Source organism: Centropristis striata, chromosome 4, assembly GCF_030273125.1.
Source record: "Centropristis striata isolate RG_2023a ecotype Rhode Island chromosome 4, C.striata_1.0, whole genome shotgun sequence".
Lineage (NCBI taxonomy): Eukaryota > Metazoa > Chordata > Actinopteri > Perciformes > Serranidae > Centropristis > Centropristis striata.
Window position 1 is genome coordinate 11384806 of NC_081520.1, and position 22622 is coordinate 11407427.

The following is a 22622-nucleotide window of genomic DNA, read 5'->3' on the forward strand; positions in this document are numbered from 1 at the left end:
ATCTCATTTTAATCCTGTTCCTTCCTAAAATATGTTTTATTCCAACAGCTACACTGCCTGTGTTTTCCAGGTGGATAAAAGCTCAAGAACCAAATCTTACTTGGAAAATGTATTCCACTGATGATACGCATTTGAATAAATCATTCTCTTAGGAGGCGCAGGCTGTCTATTCATTTGGTTCTCCTTTAATTATTCACTTTCATTTTGTCTTTCACAATGCTACAAGAAAAACAGGTCTTGCTTTGATGAGCCACTAAGTTGACACCAGTTTTGGCTGGAAAGCTGAAATAAACATGGTATCTTGGGTTTGAAATGTAATACCAAAGCAGAGAAAAACACATACAAAAATAAAACTGTAAAACTCACCAGAACATACAGCTGAATCCTGAGTTTGACACATCTTGCTTACAGGTAACACAGACAAAAAATGGTGTTACCTGTTTAGCTTTTGTTTCTATTGTGTTACATAAAACCTTTCACAAACAAAGAACAGTAAAAGGATTGTCCATTTCCAGAGCAGTTAGACCATTAAGTTCAGTTAAGTATTGATGTCTTTGGTTGATGATGGCAGTGAAAGATGTGAGCTCTCCTATGAAGGGACAAAGCCTGTCACATCTGATGCCACTGTGAGCAGTGATATGTGGCTCCAACATCTGACCCCCTTCTCCTGGGGGCATTTTAGATAATTGCTTTCTCAAATGCAATCTAGAGATTGTTTTTTTTTCCCTCCACCAAGGCAAAGGGCTTCCAAATTCCTAATAATTTCTTGTAACCCAGCACTGAATTCAGAGGCTGAGTTGTAGGCTAATTAATCCCAGATTTTGTACGCATCCGAGCAAACAAGCTTCCACCCTGAGCCGTGCCCTCCAGAATACATTTTTAGAACTATTTTTAATCTCGATATGCAGCATCCCTTTTGTAACTATCACAAAACAGCTAACCCATTTATTCCAGTGTCATCACGGCTGCAGACAACTAAGGTCACATTAAGTCTCATAACCAATATCCTGACAAATATAAAGCTGCAGTAGCTGCTTAAAGCTACTTTCCAGTAACATGAATTCAAACAACTGTGTACAGAATGTAAAATGAGACAGATTAAGAAGTTATATTAAAGCAGACTTGACCTAAACAGAAGAATGTTGCCATGTTAGCTTGCCAGCCGTACAAAGTGCATCTCTGTCTCTCCTTGCTGACCTCAGGAATGGGCTTTGGTTAAGAATGTCTGCAGATATATTTACACAATCAGAGACTATTCCTGCTGTAGAAATATCTCTATCTCTATCTCTATCTCTATATATTTGTCTCTGGACTGTTCAGACTTTAATGCATTCTCATTCCTGCCCTGGCATCCACATATCACCTGTCAGATCACAGGACGAATTAAACCCAGTCTGCTTTTTTAGAATAATAATAAGGCTGATTCAGTGGTGCTGCTGACAGGCAGAGCTGCAGGTCATAGTAAGTGTTAAGTAGCTGCTAGGTAACTGACTTGTTTTCTATTGCAGAGCATAAACTGAATGAACTCAAGGCTGATGGTTTTCTTTCTTATGCAAGCGTTACGTTGTACTCTTTGAACAGAATTACAGATTCTAAAGTTGTAATGTTAAATGGAGGCCATGGTATTAAATTCAGCGTATTTTAAAAGACAAGTGTTAACAGTAATCCTCAGAATATCCTCAAGAAACACAGAACACTGAAGCTGCAGCATGGCTGCACCCTGTGGCTACAACAGCATCTGCTTACAAAGACAAAAACCCTGCAACAACAGCACCAATTCAGGCCAGGTCCATTAATCTTTAACAAGATCCAGACATTGTTACATAAATATCCTCAGATATCCACAAGCGTAATAAAAGTATGGTATGGATTAGTCAACACTGACCTTATTAATTTGATATAATTTACAGTATTTGTAAGAATGATGAACAAGGACAATAAAGATGAGTTTTGTTATGTTGGTTTTAAGAGTACAACAAAAAGTGTGTGGACCATTTAAAATGACCAAGATTTTTGCATTAATTTGTCAGAAAATGTGATCTGATCTGCATCTGAGTCCCAAGTATAGACAAACACAATGTGCTTGACCTAATACCACACAAACAATTGTAATATTTCATGTCTTTATTGAACACATCCATGAAACATTCATAGGGGGCTGGTGGGAAAAGTAAGTGAATCCTTGGATTTAATAACTGGTCGAACCTCATCCAAAACAGCAATAACCTCAACCAAGCGTAGCTGCTGATTAGACCTGCACAATGTTCAGGCATGCAGCACCGAAACTGGATGTAGTAGAAGTAAATTAGCAGCCCTTCAGATTAAAACAACCATACACATGAAATGTTTCAATAGATTTATTGATTTATTTTTAAATAGCAGAAAATGTGTCTATGTGTTTATGAATTGTGCATGATTGTGTGGTCTGTCTGAATAGCTCTGTATTCACTCTCTGTTTGTAACACAGTTTTGGCGCCTGTCTCTCTAAGCCACCTTTCTAAATAAAAAGTCCAGGCTTCTCTGACTGCATGAACTGAAACCAATGTATTCCTTAAGGTTAGGAAAAAAGAGCAGAGTCCGCAATAAAAAAAACTCTCACAACCAACATGACTGGGACTATAATAATTATAAAATTATTATAAAATTCAGTGCATAAACTATCAATTACATTCACTCAGTCACATAAATCCCTGGTAGGTCCATCTTATGACAAAGATCATGCAAAAATCTTGTTTTGAAACTGTTTCAATGCAAGATTCAATAAACTGACCCTTAAACCTCACTGAGCAATTATCCTCTTCCATGAGACAGTTTTGTTTGAAGGAGGTTTTTTTTGTCCTTGCTATCAACACAAGAGTTTTAAAATCCCAGATGCAGGCCCTGTACTTAAACATGCTTGTTGAATAAAGAGCACACTCTCCAACTCTCCAAGGAAGCAGTTATTTGAGCTCCTAGTTAATTAGTGAAGAAGCGACAGCACAACATTACCTTGATTCAAGATATTGATCAGCTCAAGTGACTTATGGGAAAAAAAACAAAAAACTAGAGAAGAAAAGGTGGGTTTTTAAGAAGTATTTCTTCTTTTCGAGTGAACACAACAACAGGGGAGAATAGGGACGGAAAACGGTTGCTAAGTTTTAATCACTTAAATCACAGCTTTCACTGTGGCTGACTTCTTTAATGTGAATCATGAAGCTTGCAGTTTACCAGCAGTCCTTTGTTTCACAGGGGACCAATTTCTTTGCCGGTGTTCCCAGACCATATGTTGCTAATGATGTTAAAATGTGGCTTGGAGAATCACCGCTCCAGCTCATTATAGCCTACCAGATGCCTGGGGTAGGGGAAAAAATCTCTTTATAAAGATCCAAGGTAGAGGTCATTGTCCTTGTCAGTTGGCCTTCACTGTCAATGAAGCAATTAATAGTTCTTTCATGAGTGGGATGTAAATTAAAGGAATATTTTAGGATTTCAGAATATCTCCAGACTCAACAGGTGGTTACTTAACATGCTTCTGGCATTAATTTCATTTAACAGGTAAAGCTTCCTATACACATGGGTTGTGAATAATTATTGGGTTAGATTATTGCATAGTGGAATAAATTGGTTCACTATTTTTCATAATATGCCTGCAACATTACAACAACCTCAGCTGTGCTTTAAGTTAACTGCTAAGTTGCAAATATTGGCATGTTAACTTGCCAAACTGAATGCTGTCACAGTCCAACAGCTAACTGGCTGGCTTTTTTTAACCAACAAAGGAAAATGCATCCTACCTGCTGCTCACACAATGCATGTATCCGTTTGTCGATAAGTATTTAAATAATGAGGTGACCTTAAATTATGTACTAATGATCATTAAATACCACTAATATAACCTCTGTCATCACAACAGAAAGAAGTGGTAAAGTATTAATGTCTGCCTCTTGCCTAATTTGATTGGCTGCCTGTGCAAAGTCTGATGAGCAGTGTAACCCTGCACCTTGTGCTGAAAAGTTTATATTTTAACTTTTATGAATGTCTAATGTTGTGTTTTTAGTAAATTCTTGCTCAACTTAACTCTTTGGTACCAGGTCCTCTTCTCCACTTCATTTTGCAGATAGAAAACCTCGCCATCGCAAACTCAACTAATTGCCGATACCCACTGAACCCTTTCATCAGCAACAAAAGAAATGATTAATGTTTGCACTTAGTCTATTGTACAGTGTAGCATGTAGCATAGTTTTATGGGCTGACATTTTTATAATCTAGGTAATTTGAATAACAAAATAGCAGGAGCTATTGATAGTAAATTTGGATATTTAAAATTGATGTGTGCTGTTCTCAGTGGTTTGCATTGGAACACTGAGCAAATTTTACAAATGGAAAACCAAAAAAGAGTGAGTCAGCCGTACCATGCAGTGGAAAAAACAGAATAAAAAACACTTTGCATATTACAATAAATGATGCATGCCAGGTGCGGCGTACCACAGAGAACAAGACACGCCTCTGTCTTGTTACTTAGCAGAACTTCTCGTTAGCTTGAAAAGCTCATTCTTCACATTGGAAACAGCAGTCGATAAAATAATCTCAACGCAATCGAGTGGACTTCGTAGTGAGATTATGTATCAAACTGTAAATAACTTTTTCAATTCCAGTTTTTTAGCAATTCTAATAGAGTGACCTAGATCTGTTAATGCCTGGAACCAGGGACTCCTTCTATCAACACTGCAGTGTGTGGTGTAGTACTAAGCAGTGAATGGATGACTGCTTTTATTTCTAGCAATCAGTGCAGGCTTGTAGCCATTTATTGGTTAAGCAGAAGTGCTGTTCTGATGATTGCACCAGGCAGAAGAAGGCCACTGCTACTGTAAAAGCCAGTCTGCCTAATGTGTGTAATCAGGGCTAAATCAGACCCACTGATTCATAGGTCACAGTTTAATGAGTGATGAAAAAAAAAGGAAAGACGGAGGTTTCTAAGTTTGACTTGACAACACAGTAAGCTTTACAAACTCCAAATAAGAGGATATTGCAGTCAAGTGTTATGCCCCCACAGTAAAACTCTGACCTTGAAGTACAATAGAGCTTATCTCCAGAGATTGGTGATTCAGCTCCAATCTCTGGAGACAAGGAGCATGCGGAGGAATAATAATAACACACTCCTGGAGCAAAACTAAATACTTCAACTATGAAATATCTTTATTATGCAATAATGAAAGACGGACCGAGTCCAATAAACACAATAACATGTTCATCATCACAGGAGATCTGTACAAAACAATAAACTCTGTAGCAGTGAAACCAGTGTTTTGTCCTCATTGGTCAAAAGGCCAGTGTCAAATACTCCTAAGACCAGAAAGAAGACCACAAAAATAAATAAAATCTACTTTTCTTTTCAAAACGTGTTTGTTTACTAACTAAAAGCTTACTTTATAAATTGTTAATAAATGGCAAATTAGGTCAATACCCAATAGTTAAGTCATGATTTGGTGAATACTAATCATTTGACAACATTAATTAGTAAGTGAGAGGTTAATAATTTATATTTATTTAAAGACAATCATTGCAAAACACCTAAATCTCTCAGCAAATACAATATTTTCTTTACATTGTATAATATATCTTTTATTTGTGATATTGGGATTATTTGCTCTTTATCTAGTGCAAGAAGTGGAACTGGAAATAATATGATTTGTCTGTAAATGTGTGAACATCTGAGGTAAAAGTAAGAGGTAATCTTTATTAACAATGCCCTACCTCATTTACAGTATTTCTACCATTAAAAAATCAGTTATTTATCATAAATTAAGTACTAATTTGCATTTTCTCAATATGTGGTGTTTGAATTTACATCAATGAATTATTATTTACCCCTTATTTACAAATAACTACTCTAACAGTTAAGAGTACCACAAACATGACAACTGATAGCCGTTACTTAACAATATCAAATAATTAACATGCACGGAACAATCACCATTTAACCATCAGATCATTATTTGCCATTTACTAACATTGTTGTACTAAAATGCTGCATAAATATTTCACCCCTCCAGTGTCGTCATGGCAGAAAAATATCACTTGATTATTGTGTTTACATTGATGGGAATGATGATTTCGTTGTTTGCTGTTTCAGTATTAATCTTAATGCAAAAGAAAATGGAGTAAAGTATTGTTTCTACAATATTATACAATTAACAAGTAATTCTAATTGGTGCACTGCAATTACAGGGGCGGCACTACGGGGAGCCATACATACTTAGTAGTAATCAAGTAGCTAATTAGTGGACCACCTATGGTGTACAGGCTGTGAAAGAAAAAGACAAGACAGCTCCCTCTTGGCTGGCACGTTCCACTCCACTACGCAGGTTTTCAGTTTAACCAAGACCCCTTAGAACGTAAGCCTTTTTTCTTTCATAGAAGGTATAAAAACCTCAACTAAGTAATCCTTTGACACACTGCTTCAATCCAAACCTATAAAATACACGCTCAGTCCTGAAAAGCCAGCAGTAGTGAGCTGCAGGTATGTGGCCTCTGACCACTCAGCAGAGCCATGTCCCCGTCACAGCTGTCTCCATGTTCATAGTAAATACAACTCTACAACAAATACTTAGACACTCACTCGCACACGCACACACATACACAACATCTAAAACATGTCAAAGCAAAATATCACTGAAATAAAATGCACTTTGTCGTGAAGTAACATTAAAAACTCAATACTTTGGTCAAACAAATTAAAATCATTTTGTATCTCTACACAACATCAAATACAATTTTAAGGCAAAAATCAACCATTCAACAAGTCAAACAACAAAACTTTCAAAAACATACATTGAAAATATTTCTATTTACAATATTTCCTCATAGAAAAATATGTTTCACTTGCACAGAGTTTTAAACATGGCCACAGTAAGACTCAATTCAACCCCAAGTGCACAAGACAGCATCAGATTTCAGCACAAATCTATTGGTTCCAGTGCAGCTGTAGTAAATGGATGCGAGGGCATCCTGGCATGGGGTGTATTTTACAATATCCTGCAAGCTACCAAGCAACTAAACTAATGTTGCTAATGATGATAATTACACTGTGATTTAAACGCGTAGATAAACAAGTTGTGATCTCTTTTTACACCTGTGTCTATCAATCTGTAAACATTTTTTGGTCAAACCAACACTTTCCTACAAACTACTTGTGTTTTAACTTCCAGTAGTTACAGTAACCAACAGGCAGCTACAGTGCACAAATACATTAAAATACAAGTACAACTCTTTGTTTCTGAAGTGAGTACCGCAGCTAAATCCAGAACCACCGCGGGGAACTTTAATAGTGCAAATGCGACCTCTGGCGGGCCGAGCCGTGCAAGCCACGGCTTTTCATTCAGCGGCTGTGGACCCGGTCTGACACAGTTTTTCCAAAGGAGCAGGTAGTAAGCTATCCACAATGCAAGGGGGACATCTAACAGTGGGAGTGAAATGGAGGCGGAGGCCGGCGTTCGGCGAGGTCGGCTCATTGGGGCTCCAGATTGCAGAGCTCGTGTACAGATTGAACCTAAATGTCACAGTGCTTCTGTGTCCAGAGGCCCTCACAGATGATGAGTATTTACATGGAGGGTTAGCGCAGGAGTCCGTCAACATCACCACCTGTTAGCGCAGCAGTCTGAACGCGTCTGTTAATCCTCTGCAAAGTCTCAACAGGTTCAAAGTCACCGCTGCCGTCATTTGTTTCATCCTCTGAAGGGCCTGTGTACATGAATATGTGTGTTTATCTACAATCTGAATTACATTCTTTTCATTTTACAATTAGACACAATTTTAGCTCGACACAGACATTCGCAAAAATCATTGCCATCCCCCCTCCGGCAACTGCTTAACATCTCAGGCACAAAGACTAAGTGACACAGTCCACCGAGCAGGTCAGGAAAAAGGGCAGAACAGGTGGTAAAGCGTAGAGAGCCAAGCAGGAGGTAAAGCTGAGCTGCAAGAAACACCAGCAGGGGATCCAACGTACATGTACAGTAGGTAGAGGTGACACTGTTAAATAAAATAGGAGAGGAAATATTAGAGAAGTCTCTCACGTTTGGGGAAAAATTCCCAAAGGCTCTCATTTCCATAATAGCAAGAACAATGTTTCTAAATCTAGAAATGAGTGGATTTCAAGCATGGGAGGACAGTGCAGTTGTAGCTCATCAGTACTTGCATAATCATAATCATGGGCAAATTTACATTCAGTCCTGCTCGGCAGCTGTTACTAATAATAGCATCTCTTACTCAGGTCGCCACAGGAATATTAAGTATTCAAAAAAATCATTGTTTTATTTTTTTCCTCCCTGCTTTGCTTCTTTTATTATTCCATTTTAAACAATTTCCTTATTTCTTTTCTACTTTAAGACTTCACCTTATTTATAACATAAATAATAATAATAATGCCTCTGTGGCTAAAAGTGTAAAGACCGTAATGTATTTGGTACATCAAAGAACATCATCTAATCCAGGTGGACGTTTATCGACTTTGCCAGAACTCAACAGTAGCGAGAAAAATCAATCTGTGTTTGCGTCAAAGCTTTGCGGAGCCTCGAGCTCTTAAAAGCTTAACAGACAATGCAGTCAAGTAAAAGGTGAAAGGCTGCATTATTCAACGATGCTACAGTGTTTGTTCTTCTAAAGTAGGGAACAATGACTTCACAGGTGATGCAGCAATCTGAGGGGGTGGGTTCTGACAGTCTTTAACATTTTGACATTGATGTTCTTTAATAACGTTAAAACAGTAGGTGAAGATCTTTGTGGGTACAACATAGAATCTTTGTTTTTCATTAAGTGAACTTTCTGCACATTTCATCCTTATTTTTGTCCTCAAAACATGAGAAACTATTTGTGGATTGTTGAACGTTATTGCTGTTCATTTACTGTTCTAGCAGTTCCTAAGATAAAGGGGCACTCACCAGATGTCTGTAAAAACTGTCACAAGATGTATTTTGTGTCTCTGGGGGAAGCTTTCTAATGTTCGAAACAGATCAGATTTATTTATCTTGTGCTTGAGACTTAAAATGTTTCACAGACAGTAAAAAATTTAGTCTGTGTTTCTAACTGGAGGTGTGGAGTTTAAAAAAAGTGTGTCTACTGGGCTGTTTATGGAGCTGGACCCATACTGGTGACGTAAAGTCAGAATATCTCAGCCTCTGCTTTCTTTTAATCCGTCTTTTATTCCCCCTAACTGTATGGAAGTGCAATGCTAATCTTGCTTACAGGTATAGATAAAAGCTGGTGATTATTTTGTATGTAATGCAAATAGTACCATCTTGCAAATCACAATAATCACTAAATGTGCCTTATTGCTTTATTTGGGAATATGAAACTGTGCAATACAGCCTTACACTTGGCTGTCCTCAAGAAAAATTGTGTTGACTTTGAAACACCCGACAGTGGAAAAGTAAGCAAAACAGTTAGCATATTAGCCAGAATACTATTAAAGTACTTAAAGAAAGCGAGCATGACAGCAAGTGCACTTGAAATGTCTGTTATAATCCCTCATTAAATGGTTGCAGTCTGTAAAGAAATTGATCTGCACACTGCAGTGTTTACAACAAACATTATTCCTGTTATAGTTATATATTTTGTCTGTTCATCTTAGCTTCTGTTCAGCCTGAAGCTTGTATGTGATCGTCTGACTGCTTCTGTTTATTGCATCAGTGAGTATAAAGGTGTTATAACAGATAAGTGCGGCAGCCAAATATCCAAAAACAAGACACAAATTGGTACAATCTAGATTTTTTTCATTAAATCCACCATATTTTCAACATAACATCTCACCTTGGTCCCGGACACTCAGACCCCCTTTGTTCTTCTCTTTTATCCTCCTGCAATCCCTCCATCTCTTTTCTGACGTCAGGGAGTGGTGTCTCCACGATGTATGGAGGGCCGTCCCCATGGGCCTTGTCCACCACCAACTCCTCCACCACCTCCTACTCCTCCTCCGTGGTCCTTATCTGACTCCGGCTGGCTCTGGGCTCGCTCAGGCTTGGGGTTGGGTGTGCACGGTGGGTCGGGCTGCTGCACTGACATGGTCCTGCGCAGGTGGGTGCGCTTACACAGGAAGTCAGGCTTCGCTGAGAGACCGAAGGAGCCCTTCCTCAGGACCATACGAACTGAAGGGGATTTCTTAGGTCTGGCTCTGTGGCCGAACTGAAGTGTGGAGAGGTGTGCCGCATAGCCCTCGCTCAGGAACTATAGATACCACACAAAGGGTTAGAGAACAGGAAAGAGAGTAGTAAGAAGATTAAAGGAAATGAGAAAAACCCAGACCTTTCAACTGAAATAGGCTGACAGGAAAAGCTACTAAAGAAAGAGATAAAGGACACAAAGAAAACATAACTACCTGGCACTGATTTTGATATTTCTTTGACGGTCTTCCAACAATATAAATCTGTGAGGGGCAGAGGCCGAGCATGTTGTAAACAGAGATGTCCTTCATGGAGCCATAAGCAGAGTTGATCTTAATGTGACACTGGTGAGAGAGGGAATAATCAGTCAGCAATGTGTGGCATTTCGAAGCAGCACAAACCAAGGCTAAAACACTGTGAGCTTGCGAAACTGCGAGAGAGAAATGTTTTGCATGCTTTATAAGAAAGATTAAATGCCCAGTTAATGTCAGAACGATGGTTTGTCTGAGAGGTTCACCTCCTGTATGAGGTTCCTGAGGAAGATGGTCTTTTGTCGCAGTGGATCGTGAACCAAACCTTCGGAGAAGAAGATCATCCCGTGGGGAAAATTGTGCTGCGAGAGCCAGGATACGACACGCTGCTTCTGCATGTCAGGGCGGCCTGTGATGTAGATGATCAGATATCCCAGGTCCTGCCAATGCCTGCATGTGAATACATCAAACACATTCAAGTCTCCCAGGTATAAGCATGCATAATCACATATATATTCTTCTGAAGCTTTCTGTCACTCTGGATTGTCACACACACACACACACACACACACACACACACACACACACACACACACACACACATTCAGAGGTTTCCAGTTACCTGACGACATCGACCGCTCCGGGGCGGACCTTGGGGTCACTGCCCATGATTGACACACTAGCTGCAAAAGATCCATCGATACTGAAGACTACACACTCCATGCCCCGTGGCAACACAGTCAGGTAGGCTTCTGCACTTGTTTGATCGCCCCTTGGGATAGAAAAAGAGAGAAAAACTGCTACACATGGTTGTTTTACTTCAGAAGGTCACACCACTACAGAGTACAAATACAGGACTCAATCCAAAAATCCTCTGCTTTTTATGTATTGTTACACCATTTTTATAATGTAAGTGGCATGCTACATTGATTCTTACTTGACAACCATTTTGATTGGATAGACTCCCAGGCCGAGCTTCTTGCTCTTGGGTATTGTATAAGTGACCCTGCCGCTGCTGTTGGTCACCTCTGTGTCAAAGTGCACCCAGCGGCCAGACTGAGGTTGTGTCATTAGCAGGATGTCCACCTAAGAGGGGCAGTGTGGGTCAACAGGTTGGAAATTAAGGCCTGTTTTCATAATACACAAACTGTAAATCTGTATAAACCAATCATGTGGCTGCTTTTCACCTTCTCTCCTGTCAGAGTGACCATGTCCAAGGGGCCGTACATGAAGCGGCCAACCAGAGTTTGAGGCCCGTCTTCTGTGGCAATGATGTCATTCACCCTGTGGTTGGCAGTGACGTTCTACATGAGATAACGACAAGGAGCAGAAAACACGGTTCAGTCAAGGTTTTAACCTTGATCTTAGCATTTACTGAGATTATGAGAGGAGGTAGTGAAGCTCTTAAAAATGGATTGGATTTGAGATTTTTTTCACACAAGCAAAACAATCAGCTCCAGTGGTCAAACCTGAGAAAGCCTGAGAGGAACAGTGTTAGATGAAGCATTAGCTGAACATGAACACACATCTAAAGCTGCTGCAATCGATATTTTAATATCAACAATGGATCTAATAAATTATTTTCAAGGTGTCCATTCAAGTGACAAATCTGTAGAGTAAAAAACAGACTCTGCTGTTCCCATAAACAATACGGAGCAAAACTCTTCTGCAGCTGACAATTTATTCAGCAAAAAAAACTACTCTACCTGCCCAGCAGCAGACAAAGTTAGTGCCCAACTTCATCTGGGGGCATTTATAAGAGCCGTGTATTTACCTCAGGAGTTGGTGGAGAGTAAAAAAAAAAACTGAACAATAGAGTGAATATATGACTCACATACTGTAAGCCAGGTGCCCAGAAGCACGACACCATTTCTGCTGGCAATAATCCAGGTAATAAAACAAAATGTAACAGAGTATGGAAGTGACAAGGCCTAGATTGCTAAAAGCAGGCTATCTTTGCGCTCCTTCAGTCACAGTCATTCATTCACTCCTTCTCATTCTGATGCAAATGTGGCACAGAGAAGGCGTTCACTCCTTTAAAGATCTTTTTATTGAAAGGATTTTTCCATCATTTTAACAGTTACAATGAAATCTGATCTCCCTGCTCATCTACACTCATCCTGAATTTGATGCATTCCTTATTTCATTTACGTTTTATACAGCGTCCCAACTTCTCTGTTATTGGAAGTTTTATTTATTAATTTTAATAAATATCTTCTTGTTCTGACTCCTGTCAGTGTCTAAATAATGTTTAGTGGCCCCCTAGTGGTGTGTCAGGGTTTTTGCGCATAAAAGGTCTGGCTTGAGAAGTGGCCTACATAAAACACGCAGGCTGTGCTCCACCAGGTTGTTGTCTAGGCCTTGGAGTAGATCCATCAGTAAGTATGGCTTTTGTTAGCTCATTTAAGTTGTTAAAAGTTACAGTAAATAATTAAAGTTACAACCTTTTATGTTTAGTTGGTAAAATAGTGCTTACAATGCAAATGCTAACGGGTTCGTAGCTATTAACGTAGGCGGATTCAATTCATTGTCAGCCCTCATTCATGTTATATGTTATGTTTATGTGTGAATCATTATCACCATTTACTGTGTTTACGCTGTTACTTACCTGTAAGAGCATACTGTAAAAAGATGTGTGTATGCCTTATTTAATATTGTGTTGTACTTACCCGGTTTATAACCTGAAAGGAAAGAAGAAAAGTGTGACCAGTGTTGTTGCATATATTTAATTTCAATTGTAACATTTTGTGTATTTTCATTGTGTTGCAGTTTTACAAAAAAGTCTCAGAGGATTTCAGTAAATCGTTCTCAACCTGGAATCACGCCTACTGGGTCTTTCTTGTTAGCTATCTGTCTACAAATACAGCTCACGTATAAGCCAGGACAGAATAGTAAAATGATGACCACTCAGCAGGAAAACGCGACAAAATACCTGTGAACAGCACGCGGAAGCATAGAACTTCAGACGCTGACAAAATATACGGCAAGATGAGCTACCGCGAGGAACGTCGGTCTCAGCTGGAGACGAGGTCTCGAGAGACAGCTTCGCACAAGTCCTCCAGAGCTTCAACCCGGACATCTGTCAGCGCCGCTGCGACAAGGGCCAGAGCTAAGGCGGAAGCAGCAAAAATTAAGGTATCCTTTGCAGAAAAGGAGGCAGCCATGATGAAAGAAAAGGCTATTTTAGAAGCAAGTCTTCACGTGTTAAAACAAGAGAAAGAAGCAACTGCAGCATCAAAAGAGGCAGCAATATACGAAGAAGCAGCAGCGGCAGTCCAATATGAGGAAGAAGACTCTCTTGGTGAGTTACAGGATTTAGCTCTTGAAGATCCAATAAAACGCACTAAGGACTATATAGAAACGCAGCCATTTGATAAACATGCTCCACAGGAGCTTCAAGATGCTACGCCACTTCCACCAATCCTACAGCATAAAACAGTGAAAACCCGACCCCCAAGCCACAAGGGACAAGATTCACTGTATGAGTCATTTAAGGAGGAAGATGAGCACAAACCCATTGCTCGGGAAGGCTACGCACCTCCCCCTGCCCCAAGGGTATTTTTCCGAAAGCCAGAATACTCACCTGTGACTCCTGACACCCAAAAGAAATATACAGATGCTACACTTCAATCTCCTCACCTGGCACAGAGTGATAAACACTCGCCTTCAATTCCTCAGACCCCTGATTTAGCCCAGTATCTTATGAGAAAAGAGATGGTGAGCTCTGGACTTCTTGCCTTTGATGATTGCCCAGAAAATTATTGGGCATGGAAAGCGTCTTTCCTAGCAGCCACAAGAGAACTAAACCTATCAGAGCAGGAAGAGCTCAACCTTCTGGTCAAATGGCTGGGACCCGAGTCATCAGCTCAAGCCAAGCGGATAAGGTCAGTACATGTAAATAATCCTAGAGCAGGTGTTTTTATGGTATGGGAGCGCTTGGAGGAAACATACGGAAGCCCAGAGGTGATTGAAAGTGCTCTACTGAAAAGAATAGATGATTTCCCAGCCATCTCTAACAAGGACACACACAAGCTCAGGGAATTAGGAGACTTGTTAAAAGAGCTTGAAGCTGCAAAGGCAGAGGGGTTCTTGTCTGGACTCATGTATCTAGACACGGCAAGAGGTGTGAATCCAATAATCGAAAAGCTTCCTTTCTCTCTGCGGGAACGCTGGATCACACAGGGATCCAAATATAAGGAGGATTATCGTGTCCCTTTCCCACCATTCAGCTTTTTTGTCGACTTTGTATGTTCCCAGGCTAAGACCCGCAATGACCCCAGCTTTGCATTTAACTTCTCCTCTCCCTCCAACCAATTCAAGGGGGAAAAAGTGCCAAAATACTTTCCAAAATCAACTGTGACAGTTAGAAAAACTGAAGTCAGTGCGCCACAGGCTAACACAGCCAGCAAGAAAGAAGAGCCGGACAAGCAATGTCCTATGCATAATAAACCTCACCCGCTGTCAAAATGCCGTGGTTTCCGAGGAAAACATCTCGATGAGAGGAAAACATACTTAAAGGAGAATTCAATCTGTTTTCGATGTTGTGCCAGTACCAAGCATATGGCTAAGGATTGCAAGGTCACACTTAAGTGCAAGGAGTGTGAAAGTGACAGACATACCTCAGCGATGCATCCCGGTCCAGCTCCTTGGTCGCTTGGTGAGCAGGCGGAGTACACACCTGAGGACAAGCAAAGCGGGGAGCGTGAAGACCCTACACCCCCTATAGTTACTTCCAAGTGTACAGAAATATGTGGTGGCGCCCCCAAGCCTAGATCCTGTTCAAAAATCTGCTTGGTCAAGGTTTACCACGCCGACATTCCAAGCAAGTCTCACAGGGTGTACGCAGTACTAGATGACCAAAGCAACCGGTCTTTAGCAAAATCACAATTCTTTGATCTATTAGACATTGAAAGCAGTGCATCGCCCTACACTCTAAAAACATGCTCCGGCACAGTGGAGACTGCAGGGAGGAAAGCAAGTAACATCATAGTGGAGTCACTTGACGGGAAAACCAAGGTGACACTTCCCACCTTGTTGGAATGTAACTACCTGCCTGACGACAGATCGGAGATCCCAACCCCAGAGTGTACCCAATATTTTCCTCACCTCAGACCTGTGGCTGACAAGATCCCTCCACTTGACACCAGTGCTCCTATTCTCCTTCTGTTAGGCAGAGATATTTTGAGCTTGCATAAGGTTCGTGAACAGCGTAACGGGCCTCACAACTCACCGTACGCCCAGCGCCTTGACCTTGGCTGGGTCGTAGTTGGAGAGTTGTGCTTAGGTGGTGTTCACCAGACAGAGGAAGTCAGCGCCTACAAGACACATGTCCTTCAAAATGGACGCTCCTCTTTCCTTAAGCCATGCACCAGCAGTATCCATATAAAGGAGAAGCTTAAAGGTCCGACCCAGCAAAGTCTTCAAGTGCTGTCACACAACAAGGAGATCTTTCAAGAGACGTGTCGAGATGGTCTAGGGGAAAGTGTATTTCAGAAAACACCTGAGGACGACAAACTAGCCATGTCAGTGGAGGATAACACTTTTCTCAGAATTATGGGAAATGAGGTATACATGGATGAAGAAAATCACTGGGTGGCACCGCTACCTTTTCGTTCACCTCGCAAGCCCCTTCCTAATAACAGAGAACAGGCCTCCCAGAGACTCCTCTCTCTCCAGCGCTCATTTAGAAGGAGACCTGACATGAAAGAGCACTTCTTTGACTTTATGGCCAAAGTCATTGACAACCACCAGGCAGAACCAGCTCCTCAACTACAGCCAGGGCAGGAGTGCTGGTATTTACCTACTTTTGGTGTATATCACCCCCAGAAACCTGGAAAAATAAGAGTGGTTTTTGATTCCAGCGCCGAGTACAAAGGAACATCACTGAACGACACGCTTCTCAGTGGACCCAACCTCAACAACACTCTAGTTGGTGTTCTACTAAGGTTCAGAAGAGAGCAAATAGCTGTCACAGCCGATGTAGAACAGATGTTCTATGGGTTCAAGGTCAGAGAGGACCACCGCAATTTCCTTCGGTTTCTGTGGTACAAAGATAATGATCCAGACAAGGAGATCATTGACTACTGGATGACTGTGCACGTGTTCGGGAACAGCCCGTCTCCAGCTGTAGCAACATATGGAATAAGGAAAGCGGCAGAACATGGAGAGACTGAACATGGTACAGACGCAAAGCATTTCGTCTTCAGAAATTTTTATGTTGATGATGGGCTCACCTCAGTGGCCAAGGAGGTTGAAGCTATCAATCTTCTGCAGCGAACCAAGGCCCTGCTGGCTGAGTCCAACTTAAGACTTCATAAGATAGCTTCAAATAGCCCAAGGGTCATGGAGGCTTTTCCTATGGAAGAACGAGCAAGTGACTTTAAGGATCTAGATTTGGGAGCAGACCCCTTGCCCCTTCAGAGGAGTTTGGGTTTAAGCTGGGAACTCCAGACTGACAGTTTCACCTTTAGAGTGTCTAAAGATGTAAAACCATTCACTCGGAGAGGCATGCTGTCCACGGTGAATAGTCTTTATGATCCCCTTGGATTCGCTTCCCCCATCACAGTGCAAGGCAAAGTATTGGTGAGAGACGTTTCCTCAGAACAGTATGAGTGGGACACGCCTCTCCCACCGGAGAAAGAGACACCGTGGAAAGCATGGACCAACTCCTTAACTGAGCTGGAAAAGGTTTGCATTCAGAGAGTATACATTCCAGTCTCTATGTCATGTTGTAAATGGACAGAACTATGTGTTTTTGCAGATGCTTCAACGATGGCTATAGCTGCTGTAGCCTTCCTGCGTGCCTTGGATTCTGATGAGAAATGGCATGTAGGGTTTGTGATGGGAAAATCAAAGCTCGCTCCTTACCCCATGCACACCGTACCACGCCTGGAGTTGTGTGCAGCAGTCTTGGCGGTTGAGCTGGCAGAATTGATCCAGTCTGAATTGGATGTAAAGTTGCAAGCAGTCAGGTTTTTCACAGACAGTCGCATTGTGCTGGGCTACATCCATAACAGTTCACGGCGGTTCTATACCTATGTAGCTAACCGAGTAGCTCGTATTCGGAGCTCCACTGAACCAAAACAGTGGCAGTACGTGTTGACTGATGAAAACCCTGCAGACCATGGAACCAGGCCAATTCCAGCAGCTCACCTGGCCTCATCCAGTTGGTTGCTTGGCCCTCCTTTTCTCAGTCAGCTGAGCCCAAGTCAAGATGTTGAGGCAGAATCATTCGAGCTTGTGCAACCAGATGCAGATAAAGACGTTCGGCCCCAAGTCACCTGCCTCGTAACAAAGGTCACAGAACAGTCTCTTGGAGCAACAAGATTTGAACGCTTCTCTGTTTGGAAGAATCTAGTACGAGGCATGGCAAGTCTCATTCATGTAGCCAAGTCATTCTGCAGAGAGACTAAGTCTGATAGATGTAAGGGATGGCATCAATGCGGCCAGCCACTCACCACAGAGCACTCTCAAGCGAAGGTGCACATCTTCAAGGCAGTGCAGGAGGATGTGTATAAGGAGGAGCTAAAATGCCTAACTCAGGGCATCAAAGTTCACTGCCAAAGTCCTCTTGTAAAGTTGGATCCCTTCATTGACAAGAGTGGATTGATCAGAGTGGGAGGTCGGATACACAGGGCAGATCTGGAAGACCATGAAAAACACCCACTAATCATACCAGCTGGTCATCATGTAGCCACACTCCTAGTCCGGCACTATCATGATAAAATAGCCCACCAGGGTCGCCACTTTACAGAGGGTGCACTGCGAACAGCTGGTGTCTGGATAGTAGGAGGGAAGAGGCTCATCTCCAGCATCATATTCAAATGTGTCATCTGTAAGAAGTTGAGGGGCAAGGTTCAGGTTCAAAAAATGTCTGATCTTCCCACTGACAGACTGACTACAGACCCGCCTTTCACTCATGTAGGTCTGGACGTTTTTGGCCCGTGGAGTGTTACAACTCGGCGGATGCGAGGGGGAGCTGCTGAGAGCAAAAGGTGGGCTGTCATTTTCGCTTGCCTAAGTACAAGAGCAGTCCACCTGGAAGTTATTGAGTCCATGTCGACCTCTAGCTTCATCAATGCCTTGAGGCGCTTTCTATCCATACGTGGACCTATCAAACACCTAAGGTCGGATAGAGGCACAAATTTCATCGGTGCATGTAGAGAGCTGCAGGTTAACACAGACGACCCTGAGATCAAAAACTACATGCAAGAGCAAGGCTGCACATGGACCTTTAATGCACCCCATTCCTCATACATGGGAGGAGCTTGGGAGAGGTTGATAGGGGTGGCTAGACGGATCCTGGACGCACTGCTGGTGAAGGATGGACCTACCAGACTGACCCACGAAGTCCTAACAACATTGATGGCTGAGGTAATGGCCATAATGAACTCCAGACCGCTGGTCCCAATCTCATATGATGCAGAGATACCTGAAATGCTCTCACCTGCCACTCTCTTAACCCAGAAGGCAAGAGGTAATCCTGCACCTCCAGGAAACTTTGAGTTGGATCACCTATGTAAGGTACAATGGCGTCAGGTTCAGAGCTTGGCAGACTCCTTCTGGAAAAGGTGGAGACAGGAGTACCTGGCAACTCTTCAGCCACGGAGGAAGTGGACTTCGGAGAAGCCTGACCTCCAGGAGGGTGACATTGTTTTGATAAAAGACATTCAAGCAAAACGTAATGAGTGGCCTCTTGGTCGGATAGTTAAGGCCATTCCCAGCTCAGACTCCAAGGTCCGTAAGGTTATGGTGAAGACTCTTAGCCAAGGAGTTCTTAAAGAGTATCTTAGGCCCATTAGTGACGTTGTTTTACTTATACCTAAGGTAACAAGTAAATAGTGGTATAACATATGTATACCAAGCGGGGAGTGTTCTGACTCCTGTCAGTGTCTAAATAATGTTTAGTGGCCCCCTAGTGGTGTGTCAGGGTTTTTGCGCATAAAAGGTCTGGCTTGAGAAGTGGCCTACATAAAACACGCAGGCTGTGCTCCACCAGGTTGTTGTCTAGGCCTTGGAGTAGATCCATCAGTAAGTATGGCTTTTGTTAGCTCATTTAAGTTGTTAAAAGTTACAGTAAATAATTAAAGTTACAACCTTTTATGTTTAGTTGGTAAAATAGTGCTTACAATGCAAATGCTAACGGGTTCGTAGCTATTAACGTAGGCGGATTCAATTCATTGTCAGCCCTCATTCATGTTATATGTTATGTTTATGTGTGAATCATTATCACCATTTACTGTGTTTACGCTGTTACTTACCTGTAAGAGCATACTGTAAAAAGATGTGTGTATGCCTTATTTAATATTGTGTTGTACTTACCCGGTTTATAACCTGAAAGGAAAGAAGAAAAGTGTGACCAGTGTTGTTGCATATATTTAATTTCAATTGTAACATTTTGTGTATTTTCATTGTGTTGCAGTTTTACAAAAAAGTCTCAGAGGATTTCAGTAAATCGTTCTCAACCTGGAATCACGCCTACTGGGTCTTTCTTGTTAGCTATCTGTCTACAAATACAGCTCACGTATAAGCCAGGACAGAATACTTCTTAATACCTTTTCTTTTTCCTATCATAGCACAACTATATGGTTGACTATGAAACACCCACATTTAAAAATGCACAAAATTGCCCAAAAAATGCTAAAAGCATCTGAGATGAACTGTCTAAAATGTGGACATACATATTTAGTCAGTATATGGAACAGTTGACTCTGAACAATGAGATTCAGGTAAACACACAGCTGGTGTTTGTCCTCACATGACCAGCTTTTAAATGTCCCTATGACATGCAGCACTGGCTGAAGTGTTTCCTGCTTTGATGTGTTGCATATCCAGATTTCAATGCTTGGCTGAACGCCTCTGAGGAACACACTGTGGGACCCCGCTGAAGACTTTTACCTCTATATTAAATGTCCTTGTCTTGTTCTTTTCTCCATATTGCACCATTCAGTGAGTATCTCCCAGTGAGCCAGCAGAGAAACTCTAATCCTTAAATCTCTTCTTGCTGAGTTTGTTGCATTTAAATAGCATATTAAAAGCAGGGTAATGTATAATTCTCACACTCTGTTGTGGCCCTCCATGACAGAAATTTTAAGTCTATTTCTGTAACCTTTACTTTATCCTGGGGAATTTTACTTGGCACACATGCTCTTTGCAACACCCTGCTTTCTCCAAACACTTAGACAACTCAAAATGTGTATTTTTGCCCTGAGGACAGTGTGATATAAAGAAACATTTCCTTCACAAGAAGGATTTATGTTTGAGAATGATTTTACCTGATGAAGGTTGAATGACTGAAATGTTTAAAACAATAAAGTGTATTGCATGTAACTGACAGTGTGTGGCACTTTTCTCTCTTTTTGCATATGGACATTTCCTTCTACACACCTGTCTAGACTGTCTTTTACAGTCGATATTCAATTTTTAAAATATATAATATAAGAGTCACAGCTTATATAAGCACACCATAACAGAGGGACAACTCCAAGGCGAAACAACAGCAATAAATGTCATCTGGTGACTCCATTTATATTTTGTTGCAGTGATTTTATCAGGAGCGAGAGGCTTTGGTGACATTTTGTTCATTTGAAAATGCACTGCTATTTATTGACAGCACTCAACAAAAGATAATGGAGCATCTGCACATTATAAATATTGCTAAGTGCCGATGTGATCAAACATGTTGTGGTTGGAATGAGTGTTTCACCACATCAGCTAATTATAATTGATTTAAAGGATGTGACATCTAACAAGGAAGTTCAATATTTCCAGCTGTTATTCTGCATTAGCATTGTCAACAATTCATTATTTGCCAGCATGAGGTCTTACTTACTGATCCAGTGATGGAGAGCATACAGAGTAAACAAACCATATGCACACATACACAACATACAATACATAAAAACTGCTGTGTGACTTAAGAAGTTAGATGGTTAAAATTGCATGATATACATCAAGCCAATAAATTATCAGCTGATGATGGAAAATGTATATTATCTATGATTTCAATAATTAAATTACAGACCATAAATACAGCGGATGGAGTCAAAAGTTGTTTTGCAATCCACCAACAAACAGAGAAAAATAACAGAGTCAAACATGTCGTCACTGATGTGTTTCTTACAGTTTAGAGGATGTTACAATTTGCAATGCATGTTAAGTACCAACTGCTATAAGTATTTATAATGCACAAAAATAACTTTGCACCTATGGCCGCCTTGAAGCTCCTGTTACACAATCATTTCCTGTAAAGGGTTAATAAAGGATCTATCTATCTATCTATGTTCCCCAAACAGTTTTGAGTGAGTTCTAACATAATAAATTCTAAAGTTGCCTGTAAAATCATCATTGTGACAAGGATGTATTACAGAAATACGAAGCAGCAGCAGCAGCTGAAGAGCAAGTACACTAGTTCCTATTCAACAGGCATTTGAAAACTGCAGGAAGGTTACTAGAGACAGCCCAAGGGCTAAAGCAATTAATGATAAAATCACGGAATCACAGGGGGTTTCGCCGGCTAATGTTGCATTAGGAACCACGGTATGGTCTTCCAAGCCGTCCCTACTTTGCAGACATATCCCTACCTGCCCTATATGATGAGTTCACCACACACACTCAGTCAGATCAATACCAACGTAAGCGACTGTGTACTTAATGCCTTTTATTATGTTTTATCTACAGACTGCCATAGGTTTTCGGATCTATAAGCCTTTACTTTAGTATTGAGGGATGCACTCTAATTCAATTACTTGTTTTTAGAACACTGACATTATTGGTCTTTTTTCTATTTAAGTACCTGTAGTGAGAATACTGTAAATCAGTCAAATTCCTTGTATGTTGCTCTCATACTTGGTCAATAAAGCCAATTCTGATTCTGATTCAGACATGTCTGATTTGACAGATTTTGTCAAATTAGAAGTTTTGGCAAAATGTTCTGTAAAAGCCGAAGTATGTTTCTGAAGCTTTTCGATGTACTTCACGATAAAAAATAAATGAATGAACATTTGAAGATTCAGAACTGTACTTAGTTTTTGTTTTGTGATGTAAGATTTGGCTAGGTCAGAGGTATTTAATATTAAATTATTGATCTTCGCCTATAAGTGTGCATAAACAAGAAGTTATGAATTTCTAAAAACATGAAATCATTCGTTTACGGTATCGGACATGAGAAGCAAGTAATTTTTTTTTTTTTTTAAACTCACATGGTGCACACAAATAAAATTTCCCTGACACAGCT

General features: G+C 41.0%; 1 protein-coding gene across 3 annotated transcripts in view; it reads right to left on the minus strand.

The window, feature by feature from the left end:
• Positions 1-5888: 5888 nt before the first annotated feature.
• The window catches only part of pitpnm3 (PITPNM family member 3), a 105079-nt gene continuing 88345 nt past the window's right edge, over positions 5889-22622 (minus strand). For 2 of the 3 annotated variants that reach the window (XM_059330858.1, XM_059330856.1), the window contains exons 14-20: positions 11575-11691; positions 11325-11473; positions 11010-11159; positions 10654-10837; positions 10352-10480; positions 9787-10200; positions 5889-8010 (exon numbers count right to left, since the gene is read on the minus strand). In XM_059330858.1, the coding sequence (XP_059186841.1) occupies positions 9862-10200; positions 10352-10480; positions 10654-10837; positions 11010-11159; positions 11325-11473; positions 11575-11691 (1068 nt within the window). In that variant the 3' untranslated portion in view covers positions 5889-8010; positions 9787-9861. The remainder of the gene's footprint in view (positions 8011-9786; positions 10201-10351; positions 10481-10653; positions 10838-11009; positions 11160-11324; positions 11474-11574; positions 11692-22622) is intronic. The other variant, XM_059330857.1, reaches the window with a different exon arrangement.